The sequence below is a fragment of the Dipodomys merriami genome, unplaced genomic scaffold (genome assembly GCF_024711535.1).
Source record: "Dipodomys merriami isolate MVZ:Mamm:240054 unplaced genomic scaffold, mDipMer1.0.p SCAF_1, whole genome shotgun sequence".
NCBI lineage: Eukaryota > Metazoa > Chordata > Mammalia > Rodentia > Heteromyidae > Dipodomys > Dipodomys merriami.
The window spans coordinates 104,539,845-104,557,144 of NW_027202270.1; the positions used below are offsets into that span (position 1 = coordinate 104,539,845).

The window sequence follows — 17,300 nt, forward strand, 5'->3', positions numbered from 1 at the left end:
CAGGGCCTCAGGCATGCAAGGCAAGTGCTCTACCACTGAGCCACCTTCCCAGCCCTTTATTAACATTTTCTATTACTCTGGCACATTTATCTTCAGTGAAAGTTCAATATCATTACCTAATTATTAACTAAACTCCACAGTTTATTCAGATTTAATAATGTGTCTCTAAAATCCTTTTGTGGATTTATTTTGTTTATATTGTTATATTCAATTGTATCTTCTTAGCTTACAGTGGCCTGTGACATTTTCTGATATTTTCCTTGTTTTTGATGACCTAGACACCTTGGAGAGGTAGAAGTCAGAATTTTGAAGAGGGTTTCTCAATTGTGACTTTTCTGAAGGTTTTCCTCATGGGTAGTATCGGTTATAGGTTTTAAGGATAACATGAATGTTATCATCACATTATTGCAATATGATATTATATGAACATGATTTACTGGAGTTATATTAACCTTGATCATCCAGTTAAGTCAGGGGTCAGTGTCAAGTAACCTGTGTTTCCTTTTTCAAAAGTGTTTACTTTTTTTAGGAAGAACTTACTTAGTGTAGCCCATATTTAAGAATAAGATTAGATCAACATTTGTTGTTCATTTTCTTGATGATTGCCATTTTGACTGAAGTGAGATGGAATCCTAACATAGTTTTGTTTGGCAGTTCTTTTATAGCTAAGAATGTTGAACATTTCTTATGTTTATTATTATTCATTTGTATTTTATCTTTGAATAGTTGTCTAGTTTGTTTGCCATTTGTTAATTGGATTATTTTTCCTTTTTATGTTTATTTGAGAAATTTATATATTCTAGTTATTAATCTTTTATTCTTTAAACAGCTGGAAACCTTTTTTCAATTCTAATTATTTTTTATTTTTATTTTTTGTCAGTCCTGGAGCTTGAACTCAGGGCCCAAGTACTGTCCCCAAGCTTCTTTTGCTCAAGGCTAGCACTCTATCACTTGAGCCACAGCGCCACTTCTGGCCTTTTCTGTTTATGTGGCACTGAGGAATTGAACCCAGGGCTTCATGCATACTAGGCAACCACTCTACCACTAAGCCACATTCCCAGCTCCTCACTTTTTTCCATTCTATAGATTGTCTCTTGATTATAATTATTTCTTTCAGTATACAGAAGCTTCTAGATGCAGTCGCAGTCATTCATTCTTTTTCTGGGCTATTGAAGTCCTATTCAGAAATAATTTAACCTATTTCTATATTTTGTAGAGCTTTCCCTATGTTTTCTTGTAGTTTTAAGATTTCATATTTGCATTAATATCTATTAATTAACTTGATTAACTTAGAGTTGATTTTTTTATAGTGTAAGAGACAGAGATCTTGTTTAAGTTTTCTGCACACTGAAAACCAGTTTTCCAAACACCATTTGTTAAGGAGATCTTCTTTTTTCTGATGTATGCTTTTGGTTCCTTTGTCAAAGATAAGATTATATCTGTGTCATCTACTGTGGTCCATTGATTTTTCATAACCATTTTTGTGCCAGTACTAGGCTATGTTTTTTAGTATGGCTCTGTATTATCATTTAAAGTCTGATATTATAAAACCTCCAGCATTGCTCATTTTGTTCAGGATTGCTTTTGCTATTCAGTCTTTTATGCTTCAAGATAAATTTTAAGATTGATTTTCTAGTTCTTCCAAGAACAACATTGACATTTTAGGAATGGAAACTTAGTACAACCACTATAAAAATCAGTATTGAAGCTCCTTACAACTAAAAATAGCCCGGCATCAATGGCTCATGCCTATAATCCTACCTAATTAAGAGACTGAGATCTGAGAATACCAGTTTAAAGCCAGCCTAGTCAGACAAATTCATGAGAATTTTATCTGCAATAAACCAGCAAACCACCAAAAATGGAGGTGTAAGCTCAAGTGGAAGAGTGCCAGATTTGAGTGAAAATTTGAGTGAAAGCCCCAGTACCAGCACACATACATGCACATGCATGTGTATGCACACACACACACACACACACACACACACACACACACACACACACACACACACACAACTACAAATAGACCTACCTATAACCTTGCCATTTGACTGAGATCACTTCACGTAGAGGCATACAGAAGTGTACTCTCTCCTTAGAATCAGCCATTCCTTCCAAGTGCTCTAGTTTTCTGTATTGAAAAAAGCCTACTTTGGCCACATTATGAGTACGTCAAGATCCTCTTAGTAAACAGAAGAAGAGATTCTTTTCCTCATGTACAGATATGAATGTTTATTAATATGTCCATCTGTATTCCATGAGTTCATATCAATGTCTAATTCTAATTCAGTATTACGGTTTCTAGCCTTTCCTTCTGTTCATCTATAATTTACCTCTTCCCAACAGTAAGAAAATTTGGTTCCCACCAAATACTGGATTACTTATTTGTCTCACTCTTGTAACCATTATGATTCTTTCAGAATTATTAACCCATGCCCAATGAAGAACATCTTTACCAATGAGAGTGTACTGCATATATATTTAATTTATTCTTAGGGTTTTCCAAACCTACTTGGTTTTGCTTCTTTCTGCCAACTCTTTTTTTTGGGGCGTGGGGTCTGGTCATGGGGCCTGAACTCTGGGCCTGGGCACTGTCCCTCAGCTCTTCAGCTCAAGGCTAGCACTCTACCACTTGAGCCACAGTGCCACTTCTGGCTTTTTTCTTTTTGCTTATGTGGTGCTGAGGAATTGAACCCAGGGCCTCAGGCATGCAAGGCAAGCGCTCTATCACTGAGCCACCTTCCCAGCCCCTCTGCCACCTCTTTTAGTGAGATTATATAATATTTTTGTAGTAATAATCTACATTCCATCTTAGGGTCCTTTGACCTGATTTTTTTTTATTTACTTAAATTAAGGTTCACTCTGTGCTATATGGTCCACTTAGTTCCTGTGTTAGCTATGGCATCCACAAGCTTGTTTTCTACATCTAACAGTCTCTTCTTTTCTAGAATGTCACGTGAATGGGAATGTGCAACATATAACCTTTTCAATCTGGTTTATTTTACTTATTCGAATGCTTCCATAGTAGTACATTAATTAATACCTTGTTCTTTTTCTTGTTGAATAGTAACCATTATGTAGATTTGTTTTTGTTCATTTATATTAAATATGCCTTGGTTGTGTCCTTCTCAATTTTGAGTAAAGTTGCTATAAGCATTTACATAAAGATTACTTGTGGCATGATGTTTTATAATTAATGGCATAAATCTAGTAGCATGATTGTTGGGTCCTAGGTTAAATCTGTATTAACTTACACAACTGCCAAATTGTCTTTTATAATAACTGTACCATTTTGGATAACCACCAGCAGTGAATCGAAGTTCCTGTTGCTCTGACTCATTGCTTACTAGAATTGGGAATCATTGATTGTGTTTAGTTTTGCTTTTGTTCTTATTTTAGATTTTAGCTGTTCTAAGATGAGTATAGTGGCATCTCAATATTTTAATTTCCAATGATGACAAATATTAGGCATCATTTTTATGTCTGCTATCTACATATCTTCAGGAAAATTTTTATGCAGATATTCAATACCAATTTTAAAATAATATTTTTCTTATTGTTTAAAAAAAGTTATTTATATTCTATTTTTTTTATTGTGTTATTTTGCTGTAGCAGCATTGAGACTTGAGCTCAGCCAGAGATTTGTCCTTTAGTTTTTTTTTTCTTTTTTCTTTTGGCCAGTCCTTGGGCTTGAAAAATCAGGACCTGGGCACTGTTCCTGAGCTTCTTTTGCTCAAGGCTAGCACTCTATCACTAAAACCATAGTACCACTTCCAGTTTTTCTGTTTATGTGTATGGAGGAATTGAACCCAGGGCTTTATGCATGCTAGGCAAGCACTATATCAGTAAGACACATTCCCAGCCCTAGCTTTTTTAAAAAAAATTATTTACTCTATTATAGATGTACAGAGGGATTTATATGGTTTTATTTCATTGTTTATGACTATTTTCTTCTAGTTTATGTTGTGATTTTATTGTTTTGTAGTGTTTTCACATCTCTTAGTACATTTGGCAGAACAAAAATTTTACATTTTGATAAAACGCAAATTGTTGTTCATTCATGGATTGTGTTTTTAATATGAATTGTGAAACTTTACCATGTAAGAAGGCACATGGATTTTCTCCCATGTATTCCTCTAGAAGTTATAATTCTATTTTACATATAGTTCTTTAATTTTTATAGAAGTTGTGAAGTATATGTGAAGTTCTTTTATTCTTTAACATATGGACATTCATTTATTCTATTTTTTGAATGGGCTATCATTTCTCTATTAGATTCCTTTTGAATTTTTGTCAAAAATAAGTTTCTGTTTTACTGAAATATATATCTATTCTTTTGTCAGTGTTACACAGTCTTGCTCATATTAAATCTTGAAATCAGATGACAGTCTTTCAATTTTGTTTCTTTAATGTAGTAGTTTTTGGCTATTTTAGTAATTTGCCTTTGCATATAGATTTTAATTACTAGTTTATTTATATCTGCAAAAATCCTTTGTAGAATCAAGTGATTTTACACATAGTTTGTAAAGTACTTATTTTTTTTAAAGTTCAGTGACTCATCTATTAAAATTTTAAACACATGATAATGATTAATATTTGGGGAGATGAAGTTGCTATTGCTCTTAGTTATACATCCAAAAAATTGTCCTATATGGGGGCTGGGAAGGTGGCTCAGTGGTAGAGTGCTTTCCTAGCATGCATGAGGTCCTAGGTTTGATTCCTCAGCACCACATAAACAGAAAAAGCCGCTGTGGCACTGTGGCTCAAGTGGTAGAGCGCTAGCCTTGAGCTGAAGAGCTGAGGGACAGTGCCCAGGCCCTCAGTTCAGGCCCCACAACCAACAACAACAACAACAACAAATGTCCTATATGCTACAAAGAAGTACAAATGGTATATCTGAGTAAATGTTTAAACTTTAAAACTCTTCCTTGAGGATTTGCAGTAATATCATCAGCTGCCACATACTTCCATAGTATTTTTATGGGCATAGATATTTTTACCTAGCTTGATTGCCCATTTTGTTCACAAATCTGTTTTTGAACATTATCCCAACTTTTTTTTTAAGTAAGGTATATGTATGCCTTATGAATGAAAAAACTTGAAGCATTTGAATACTTGACTAAAGACTCAAAGTCAATCAAGCAACATTGTTGGAATATCTACCTCAGATTTTCCCTGGAACTCAAATTTAGTATATCTAAATTGAAATTTTATAGTTATTTGTTATACATTTTATTACAGGCAGAGGCCTTTTCATTTGTTCCAGTATTAAGGGAGCATTGGAAATGGGAGAAAAGGAAAAACAATCTTGAGCTGTTTCTTTTAATTCATTAATCTATTTAATAAATATTTATTGAATGTATACTACATATAAAGAAAATGCTAGTTGTTGGAGTCACAGAATTATGGTTGAGATTTAATTAGGAACATCATCTAAATAATGACACAAATACTTAAGGCAATGTTAATTGATAAAAAGAAGTGTTGGTTAATTGATATAAGGAAGTATTGGTTAATATGAGTGTCCTTCTATATTACAGTCTAGGAGTACATGTGGGTAGGGATCAGAATTGACCTTACATACCACGCAAATACATTAGCCAAAAAATAAAATTAAAATAGTATATTATTGTAGTCAGATAGTACTACAGAGATTCCTTCCTCCCCAGCTTAGTCTAGGTTCTGAACCGTTTATTTTAATAATTATTTTTTTGTTTCTGTGGTACTGAGGAATCAAACCTCGGACCTTGTACATGCTAGGCAAGCACTCTACCACTAAGCCTCATTCTCAGCCCAGTTCTGAACCTTTAAGAATGCATTTTGATTAAATCCATAATTAGACAGAATATATTTATAACTAAGTTGTTATTGACTTAAAGACATATTTTCAGGTGAGTATATCATGAAATTGTATAAATTACTTCACATCTTTTTTAATTATTAGTTGCTCCTATGATATTCAAATTCTTTTTATCATACTTTTTCCTCCCATCTTTTTTGCTACATTTGATATACTTTGTGTTTCTATTATAATGTTTGTCTTGATTTATTCTGCTCCTCTGCTTTCCCTCGCCTCTTGAAACTCTAGTTTCTGCCCTTCCTTCTTTCCTTCTTTCCTTCCTTCCCCTTTTCCTTCCTTCTCTTCCCTTTTTCCTTCCTTCCTTCCTCTTTCTTCTTCATTCCTTTCATCCTGTTCTCTTTTTATCTCTTTCTTTGTTTCTCTCTCTTTCGTTCTTTCTTTTCTCTCTCTCTCTCTCTTTCTTTCTTTCTTTCTTTCTTTCTTTCTTTCTTTCTTTCTTTCTTTCTTTCTTTCTTTCTTTCTTTCTTTCTTTCTTTCTTTCTTTCTTCTCAGTATTTGTGTGTGTGTCTGTCATGGTGCCTGAACTCTGGGCCTGGGCGCTGTCCCTCAGCTCTTCAGTTCAAGGCTAATGCCCGACCACTTGAGCCACAGTGCCACTTCTGGATTTTTCTGCTTATGTGGTGCTGGGGAATTGAACCCAGGGCCTCATGCATGTGAGGCAGGCACTCTACTACTGAGCCACCTTCCCAGCTCTCAATATTTCTTTCTTGGCTTTTATCTAAAACTTTGAAAAACAGTAAAAATAACTCAGATTTAAATGAAAGTTAAAGTGACCTATACATGCACTAATTTATATTTTGATATGTACATTGAAATTTCTAAGATGATTATATTTTTCATGGTTTTTAGTAGACTATAAAACATATTAAATGTGGTATTATTTAGAAAATGAGAAGAAAAGCCAACATGTCAAACTCTTTTGATTAGGTAATCAATTGTTCCTTATCATTTGATGTCAATGTTCTTTCTATTGAAGAAGCTGTAGTTTCACAAAGAAAAAAAAAGTAATATTGACTGATTTAGAAATGTGACATTTTATGCATGAGTCTTTTCACTTAGAATGCGTGGTATAGGAAATCAATGGAAACTTGAGTCTATAGACATGTACTTGAGCAAAAATCTTACTAATTATCATTAGATTATAAGACATTAGACTATAACAGACATTACAGTTTTAGAAGAAAACTGAGATTATTGTGTCAAGTAGTCTACCTTAGATTAATATCATTTATAGATTTCAGCTATATTTGATATAATACCAACCATTATTTTAACTTTTACTTAAGCCAGTAAACACTCACAGATTATGCATGCTCATAGTACCCTTCAGTCATTTTATGTAGAAAATTGGAGGTGTTATATATTTGCTTAAATTGTTTCTTTGAAAAGGTAGGATATCTGGTTCATGTATTATTTTCAGTGATACAGTAAATGGTGTATTTATTGAAGGTCTGAATTTACTTTTCTGAAAATTATTTTTATTCTTATTCTTTGTATAATGAATGGTATGAATAAAAATGGTCTCAAATACCTATATTAGCACTGATAGTGTATTAAATTTTTAAAAAATCTGGTCTCATATTCCAATATTCTGTATCAAGGATGGACAAACTAGAAATTTGTGGTAAAAATCCAGCCTTTCACTTTTTTTTTGTAATTGAAATTTCATTAGAACAGAGCCACATGTGTATTTGTTTTTTGCATAACAAAGGCAAAGTTTAGTAACTATATCTGAGACCAAAGGCAAATCTAAAACTTTCTACTAGTTGATCTCTTCTCTCTACAATCTAATTGAAATAAAATCAGTAATCATTCCTTGAAATCACTCTATTTTGAGACTTATAATTAATTTTGTTTAACAATTTATTATTATACACACTTTCTGTCTTGCAATGTAGCAATGGCTATTTACACTCTGTGTATCCCAGACTGGCTTTGACTTCACACTCCTAAGTACTAAGATTACAAGCAAGAACTGCACCATCCCCCACTTCAGCCTGAGACTTTTAAAGAAAGACAAATAGAGAATTATAACTATCAGCTTTTTCTCCTTCTAATTTGAGTTTATATTGAAAGTTACAAGTGCCTGTGAAAATGTTCAAATCTTAACCTTTTTTGTGTTGATTATAAAGATTAATAATAAAGCCAGATTGAGAGCCAAAATGCTTTCAAAATGCAAAGTGTTTGACTTCGTTCATTCATGTTCTGCATGTCAGAGGAGCACAGGAGACTCATGGAAAATGGTTCAAATTCAAGTATTAGCAAATGATAAGTCATTTTATATTGCTTATTTTTAGGAGCAGTTGCACAAACCATTTAAACCCATGAATGCTAAATTCATGCATTTGGAGCCTAGTTGGGATTTTGATAAGAAAATTTAATTTTGATTTAAAATTTTTACTTGATAGCAGGGAGCTTTAATATTATACTAACTATAGTTATCTCAACCCATTCTTTTTGGGAGGTGTTAATTTATAACATTAAAACCCTTCATCTCTTTCTCCTTAAACTATTTTTCATATTATAGTGCTCAAACATAATTTATAAACATTATATAGAAATTCAATATATTTTATTGTAGATTATTATTATTTTCTTCTTGTTTACATATAATTCTTTGAAACTAAATATGGTGGCTTATTACCTTAGGTACTCAATTTTTAAAAGATTCTCAGTAATTCACACATCTAAATATTTAATTTTCAGGTATCTGTTAACATCCTAAATATTATTAAATTTAATATAGCAATTGTAAATTTCTAAATTTAGATTGGGTTTGAGGAACTGCCGTCATTAGCTTTTAGTCTGATTTTATCTGAAAAGTCATAACATTTTAATAGCTCCCCATATATGAGTTTTCTGAAAATCAAACAACTAATAACTTGATAAATATTACTGTTTTACAATTAATTTGTAGCAGTAAAGAAAGACAAGAGCTTCATTGTACCTTTCTGCTATAGAATAGATTATTTTACTCAATTTACTGAAAAAAATAATTGTCTTCAGAATTTTTGTAGAAGCAGCTTCTATTAAGCAGACATTTCTGAAACGATTTATTTTGAAGAAAAAAATGTAAAAAGAAGAGAGTATTTTCACTTTTTGAACTGTAAATCTAAGCAAATATTAGTAGTTTAGGAACAAATATAATTCAGAATTACTCTTTTGTTGAATTTTATAGTATATAAGTATACATAGAGGTAGCTTTTGATTTTTTTTCCTAATAAGAATATGTGTTTTAAAATGACCAGTTTGTCTATGAGTGTAGCAATTTCATCCAGTTGATAAGTTTGCAACAATCTTATATAGCACAGTTATTAAATATCTTTTATTATGATTTCTCCTCTTTTTGTGGTATGTATTAACTCATAGGAGTACAGAAATTGTTTGTAGGTGATGAGGAGACTTTTAGGAGAGAGGAAATTGGAATTGTACTAAAATTTTATAAGAATTATACAAAACTTGTAGTACAAGTTTAAAATAATTGAAATTCTAAAATCTAAATCATTTTTTACTAATACAGATTACAGATTTTCTTTTAATTTATCTAATTTCATGGTTATCTAAGTTATATTGCTATTTTAAGATACATCATTTACTACTTTTCTGCTAATAGAATCCGTCAGTTCATCAGTATTAAGTGTTTGAGTAAACACTGTAGCCTTTATAAGACAAAAGTAACTTAGAAGAACACATTATCTTTGAATTGAAAGACTCTATATATTATTTTAAAAAGAGAAAATAACACAGCTCAGAAAATGGTTTAATTTGGCCAGCCTCTCTGTATAGCATATTTGTTTTAGCAAATAGCAACAGGAGATTTTTAGGTTAAATTTACTGTAATTATTTGTTATAGCTTTTGAGGGAACAGTTAAACTTTGAAATAAAAATACTTGCCTTGTTTTACTTGTGATGACATCCAAAAATAAGAGAGAAAGAGAGAAGAAAATACAGTTTCTGACAATAATTGAAAGTCCTGGAATAAATATAATGATGAGAATGAGTACTTCTATCACTGGGGAACTTTCTTCATCTAAGCACATATGAACAATTGATCCTTGTAGTCATATATAGCAGTAAACATTAATAACTTAACAGTCTGAAGTCAGTGCAGAAGATATAGAGCATTATTGAAAGATGGAGTCGAGCAGGTGGCACTTTAATATGTTCAGTGTCATGGTTGACTCTAAAGACTAGTCGAATGAAATTACTTGAGGTTCTAAAGATTTAAAAAGCGAACTCATTTTGCTGCACTAAGGAAATGCTACTGATCAGGCTTTCTGTGTCCCTTTTTTCTAGGCTAGAAAATATTAACCCTGAAGAAAATGACATGGTAAGCCATTCTCTGAGGAGATTTCTTGATGTCAGTCTTATATCTTAGAGGCTTAAGTTCAATTGAGTGGGTTTCAAGAACTAAGATGTGGGAAAAAGAAGAATTGACACACTAATAATGTACATCTTTGCTGCAATATGAAAATTCAATAACTTCACTCAGTCAATTTACAATTCACATGTGCCTATTAATTAAAACCCTATATTAAATAAAATATATTAAAACCTCATGTCTGACTAACATATAATGGTGTTGGTAGACATTACAGGAATTACTGAACAGAATAAACAACGCAGACACAGGGATAGCTATTCAGAAGAATGGAGCTATAATTGTGGATAGAATCTACAAGACCAAGGAATGTAAAAAGAGAATAACTGCAGAAGAAATGAATGCAGTGATAGAAGAACGAGATGCTGCTTTGTCTCAGGTAACTGCATGTATTTGTAAAAGCATTTATTTACCCTTCTACCCTCTTTTTTAAACCATGAGAAGGTAACTTTTACTCAGTCTTAATTTACATCACTTTAAACCATATAATTAATTCCATGTTGAGTTGATATATTAAAATATTTGCATATTTCCTAATGCCACTTTTTCAAAATACGCATCCTCTCTATAAAAGCTAATGCACCATTATTTCTTAGTAAAACAAAACTTGTCATAAAAATGAAATTTTTTTAAAGTAATCACTTTCAAAGGAGACTTGCTGCAAAGACTATAGTTTTATGAGGGCTGAAACTATGGTTTTATTGCTATGTTTTTATTACTGTTTTTTGTTCCCAATGCTTTGTGAATAATAAACATTGATAAATAGCTCAAATTATTAGTATATTCTTTTCTGCATATTTTTTACAACTTCATACTCTAACTCAAACATAATTTCTTCCCTGAGGCTACTGGTTCCACTACAGTTCTCCCCAGTGGTAGTTATGTTTCTTCCACACCAATTAAACCACTGGGCCTAGGGGGTCATTCCTCAGTCATCGTTTTATATCATTGTTCCTTGTCTTCCCTAAACATTTCCAGCATGAGACTGCTCCCTGTATGTGTTTGTTGCAGTCATTTACACAATTGTGTGTTGCACCCCTTCATAAAAGTTCTAGTGTCTTTCTTGTTCATTCTCTCTTTTCAAGCTACTCATGTTATAATGCCTATGTAAGTGGTCCTTTCAATACTAGCCTCTTGTTTCTAGACTTTCCTTTATTCATTGCGTGCCACACACTGCTTCTGCCATCTACTTTATGGTTATGTCCTGCATTTGGTCATTACCAATTTCAATTTCAAACATCCCCCTTTTGACCTCTTCCTACTATCTTTCTAGTTCATTTGCAGTTTCCCTATTCTGGTGATACCTGTTTCTATGGTTCTTACTTATCCTTCATTTTCATTATTCTCCTTGTGTAGCTTAGATTCCATTACCCACAATAATTATCACTTTTATATATGATTCATTTCTCTTATCCTTTTTATCTGGTTTTCTGTAAAACCTAATGTATCATTATTTCTTAATAAAACAAAACTTGTTATAAAAATGAACTTATCTGGGGCTGGGGGTTTAGCCCAGCAGAAGGGCGCCCACCCAGTGCGCACAAGGCCCTGGGTTCGGGCCTCAGCCCTGGAAAAAAAAAGAACAAAAAACCTACAAAAGAAATGATCTTTTTTTAAACGAATCGCTTTTGTAGAAGACTTGCTACAGAAACTATAGGTTTATGAGGGCTGAAACTATGGTTTTATTCCTATGTTTTCTTCTGGAAAACATACTCACATTGTAAAACCAAAGGCTAAATTCATATTCCTATCTATTCTGTATCTTTACAACTTTACATGGTAGAGAAGTAGCATACAAATTTGTTGACTGAATTTACCTTAAATTCATGTCACTGTCTCTAAGCAGGCCCTTATTGATGCCTGGCAATCTTCTTGCTATTCATTAGTCCACCCATTCTCCCCTCTGGACAATCTTAACTCTTCTCCTTTCTCTTTAAACATTTCTCTTGACCCTAATCAAAAAGAGAAATTATAGCTGGGCACCATTGTATCACACCTAGTTATTTAAGAGGCTGAGATTTGAGGATCCAGGTTCAAAGCTAGCCCAAGCAGGAAAAATCTGTGAATCTATCTCTAATTAACCAGCAAAAAGCCAGAAATGGATCTGTGGCTCAAGTGGTAGAACACTAACCTTGAGCACAAAAGCTCAGGGACAGGCCCAGACCATGAATTCATGCCCTAGGACACACACACACATACAATGCACACACACACACACACACACACACACACACATAGAGAAAATGTATGCACGTCTTCTGTCATTTTGCCAAGTAGCAGCCTTTCTGCATTTATACTGTATCCTCTACCTTTTTACCTTTTGTCTTTTATTTTTAAATATTTATCTTTATTTAAACAACATTTCAACTTCAATACTATTTTTGTATGTCCTCAGTCACTTCAGTATGCAGCAGCGCTCCTGCATTTATAATGTATCCTCTCCTTTTTTCCTTTGATTCTTTAGTTTTTAGTTGTGTTTTTAGTATATATCATTATTAAGACAGCATCTTCAGTACTAATTCACATCTTTTCTGCTCTGTTCCAAGTTATTGCTTAACTCATTGTTTATTTCATCTACTAATTCACAAACTATTTCCAATTAATTCATTTCCGTAACTGTCCAAAATGCTATTAGCTGCGAAGACTGTGTGGCATTTTTGGTAAGTCTTGGTGTACACATGATTGATTCATCCATATACATTGAGTAAGGCTTCCCAATCTGAAAGCTGAGTATTCATGAGTGTTCCTGTATTCTAGTGTTTGTCTCAACATTAAGAAACTGGAAAACTTCACTGCTCCTCAAATTTTTCATGTCATCTCTGCATAACTTCAAAAGCTTGTCCTTCAGCAAGACAAGCTTGATTAATCCAAGCCTGCTTTATCAGCCCCTTTTCCATACCTACAGTTTGGAAAATTTTCCATGATTTGGGGAGGAAGACTGAGATCTTTTAAATCACTTCTCCAGTCATTCTGTCTTCTAGATCTTAGCCACTCAACTCATTATTGCATCAACAACTCTCTGCTGCCTTTATGCAGATGAGTTTTGTGTTGAATCTGAAATTCTTGTTCTTAGATAAAGCATTCTATCTAGATGTGGAGGCTTGACATTTGTCTTTAGATTAAAAATGAAAAAAGAAAGTGCCAGTGGCTCACACCTGTAATCCTAGCTACTCAGGATGCTGAGATCTGAAGACTGAGGTTTGAAGCCAGCATGAGACTCTTATCCATGAGACTCTTATCTCCAGTTAACCATCCCTCCCTCCCCCAGCAAAAGCAGCAAACAAAAAAACCAGAAATGGAGATGTGTCGCAAGTGGTAGAACTAGCTTTGAGGGGGAAAAAAAGGAAAGAGAGAAAAAAATGAAGATACTTGTAAAATTGGCTTCAGTTTTTTTTTTTTTAATCTTTTTCCCTACCTAGTGTGTTTCATTTTAGATGATTTGCTATAGTGTTGAAGAAATAGCTAAAACAATTTGTATGTGCTTGGAAATAATTGAAATTAGTATTAATTCACACATTAGATTTTTATCAGTTACTATAAGATAAATAAAAATAAACATAACATCATTATTTATTCACTGACACACATTTCTTCCTCTTTCATTTCCTCACTGCTTCTTATGTTGTAAAAAAAAAAAAGACAAATCAGTATTTGGTGATATTATCCAACAAGTCTTTATATATGAATAGATATGATCTGCTATTTTAGTATATTTTTTATTTTATTGAAAAGCAGTTGTTGATGTTGTGTTTTGATTAACCTGTTTGTAAAGCCTGAGACACAAACAGAATTCATTTTGATTTTATACCACAAATTCCCATATGTTCAAACTTCTGAATTACTCTGATATTTCTGGTTAAAGACTTTTAAAATTTGCTTTACCAAAATAACTTTTTTGTTTTGGAAAAGTTGTAAATTACAGGAGAGTTTCAAAGATAGCAGAGTACCTATGGGAACTCCCACATATCCTTTACCCACTTTCATTCCCCCCCCCCTTTTGCCATCTTGCATCACTGTTAGTATTTGCTAAAATTAGGAAACCAATATTCATAATAGTATTAATTCATTTTCACGTTATTCATGTTTTATGAGCTTTTCATTAATGCACAAATCTTGAACCCATTTCACTGCATTTCACTCACTGTCCTGTCTATCTCATCTCCTTTGGTCTGTGATAATTTATTTTTCTTTTTCTTCCCTACTTTCTCCTCTGACCTTGACAGTTTTGAAGAGTGCTGCTCAGTTGTTGTAAAATATCTCTAAATTTGGGTTTATTCAGTATTTTTCTCACAATTAGATGGAAACTTTGGTTTATGGAAAGAATACCAAAAAGATTTAACCTTAATTTTAAAGCTATTATTCAATGTCATAGAATTTCTAGCTATAGTACATATCCTGTAAAATACCATGAAAACTATTCTCATTCTATACAGATACTAAAATATTTTTTTAATTCAGCTATAATTTAAAAAAAATAATTCTGTTGAAATTATAATTCTTAACCAGGCACCAGTGGCTCATAGCTGTAATCTTAGCTACTCAGGATCCTGATATCTGAGAATTGCAGTTCAAAGCTAGCCAAGGCAGGAAAGTCCTTGAGACTATTATCTCTAATAAACTACTCAAAAAAAAAAGCCAGAAGTGGCATTCTGGCTCAAGTGGTAAATCACTAGCCTTGAGCACAGAGAGGCACAGGGACAGTGCCCAGGCCCTGAGTTCAAGCCCCAGGACCAGCAAAAAATTAAGTAAATAAATTATAATTCCTTTTTTATTATTTTAAGTAGTTATACAAAGGGGTTGCCATTTATCAAAACAGCTTGTGAATATATTGCATCATCCCTAAAAACAAGTTTGAGTCATTCATGCTTAAATACTTTATTCAACTTGTATAAATACTGGGAATTAGAGGATAAAACTGGGAACTTCATTTCTTCAGATCCTTTCCTTGGATCTTTCATTTTAGCATTCTACATGTACTACTCTTTCCCATTGCTATAACAAAATTTCTGAGGCAGAATACTTTCTCTCTTTTTCTTCCTTCCTTCCTTCCTTCCTCTCTTCCTTCCTCTCTTTCTTTCTTTCTTTCTTTCTTTCTTTCTTTCTTTCTTTCTTTCTTTCTTTCTTTCTTTCTTTCTTTCTTTCTTTCTTTCTTTCTTCCTTTCTTTTGCTTTCTTTCTTTTTTCTCTATCTCTTTTTCTCATTCTCTTTCTTTTTTCTCTCTTCCTCCCTCCCTCCCTCCCTCCCTCCCTCCCTCCCTCCCTCCCTTCCTTCCTTCCTCCCTCCCTCCCACCCTCCCCCTCTCTTTTTCTTTCTTTCTCTCTTTCTCTATCTTTCTTTCTTTCTTTCTCTCTCTTTCTTTCTTTCTTTCTTTCTTTCTTTCTTTCTTTCTTTCTTTCTTTCTTTCTTTCTTTCTTTCTTTCTTTCTTTCTTTCTTTCTTTCTTTCTTTCTCTCTTGCTTGCTTGCTTGCTTGCTTGCTTGCTTGCTTTCCTGCTTGCTTGCTTGCCAGTCCTAGGGCTTGATCTTCTTTTGCACAAAGCCAGCACTCTACCACTTGAACCACAACACCACTTCCACCTTTTTCTGTTTATATGGTACTGAGGATTTGAATTCAGGGCTTCATGCATGCAAGACAAGTATTCTACTACTAAGCCATATTCCCAGCCCAAGGGTGAATACTTTCTATAAAGAAAATACATTTATTAGCTCATACTTTTGTAAGCTGAAAGTCCAGGGTTAGACAGCCTGATCCTTTTAGTATTGTATGAGGTCTCATAGAACATGTTATCACAGTGGTGGCAGATGATATTACTGTGGTGGGAATATGGAAGAGATCACATGGTGAGACAAGAAGTTAGAGAGATACTAATACCAGCCTTACTCTTTTAAAACAAGCTGCTCCCAAAAAATATTCACAGTGTTTTTGGGAAATACAATAATTTACTCTGATAGCAGCTTTATCAATGAACTACCTACCTTCTATTTGGTTCCATCTCTTATAGTTTTTTCCACCTTCAATACTGCCACACTGGAAGTCAAACTACCTCAAACCACAACCAAACTATAGTACCATACAAATAAATCATTTAAGATTTTAAGTGGACGGATTTTCATAGAAGCATAGAATTTTAATTTTTATAGAAGTTGACCACTAAAATGAGAATCTTATCTATGGCTAATTTTCAGTTTAGCTGTCTAGCCATCTTTGGTTAATCTCTAGACATTGGTACTAGTATAAATTTCAGATAGATTACATCAAAGATATTCAGCTATCTTGGCTGCCAGTCATTTTTTAAGACATGCTAGCTAGGCTTAGGGCACAATTGGACCCAAGTCACACATCAGTAAGCAACAAAGGAATTATAGAGCTGTTCAGAGTTGGTAGAGATTTTTAGCTTTGAGGGCTAACCTCACTGAAAGTAGCAATAACTCTACTTTCCTAGAGACTGACAAAATTTAGGCCACTTGTAGGTTTATTTTTTTACTTACAGATGGGCAAGACCTATTATCAGCACTAAGCTGGTTTTATTTGGTTTAAGTAGGCTTTCTTCCCGATAGAGCTCATGTTGAAGTTTAATTCCTTAGTATGGCACTATTGGAAAGCGGGGTTTAGTGAGTGATGGTTGTGTTTTTCTTTTTAATTGTTACAAAAAGATAGCCTCAGGAACAGATTAATACTATCTTGTGAAAGTAAGTTAATTCTATCTTGGGACTAGACTAGTTAAAACAAGAGTAGTTTGTTATAGACGAGGTTTGGCTCCTTCAACTCTTCTGCTTTGTTTCTCACCATGTCATCTCTTTCACATGTGCCTGCTTGCCCTTTCACTTTTCTACTACACTGTGACTCAATTTAAGGCCCTTACTAGAATCAAAAAATATGTTTTTGCCCAATCTTGGATTTTCAACCTCCAGAATTGTGAAGGAAATAAATCTTTCTTAAGTTTCCTAGGTCTCATTTATTCTATTGGAGCAGTAGGAAACTACTTTACACAGGACTCATTGTTCCTAGTAGTTAGTGGATAATTTTATATAAACACTCACTGATTAGACCCCAGTGGACA

At 33.3% G+C, this 17,300-nt stretch overlaps 1 protein-coding gene across 4 annotated transcripts in view; it reads left to right on the plus strand.

The window, feature by feature from the left end:
- Mipol1 (mirror-image polydactyly 1) overlaps positions 1–17,300 on the plus strand; it is a 298,080-nt gene that overhangs the window by 92,226 nt on the left and 188,554 nt on the right. For all 4 annotated transcript variants that reach the window (XM_070026861.1, XM_070026875.1, XM_070026853.1 and 1 more), the window contains 2 exons: positions 10,157–10,190; positions 10,450–10,620. In XM_070026861.1, coding sequence (XP_069882962.1) covers positions 10,157–10,190; positions 10,450–10,620 — 205 coding nt within the window. The remainder of the gene's footprint in view (positions 1–10,156; positions 10,191–10,449; positions 10,621–17,300) is intronic.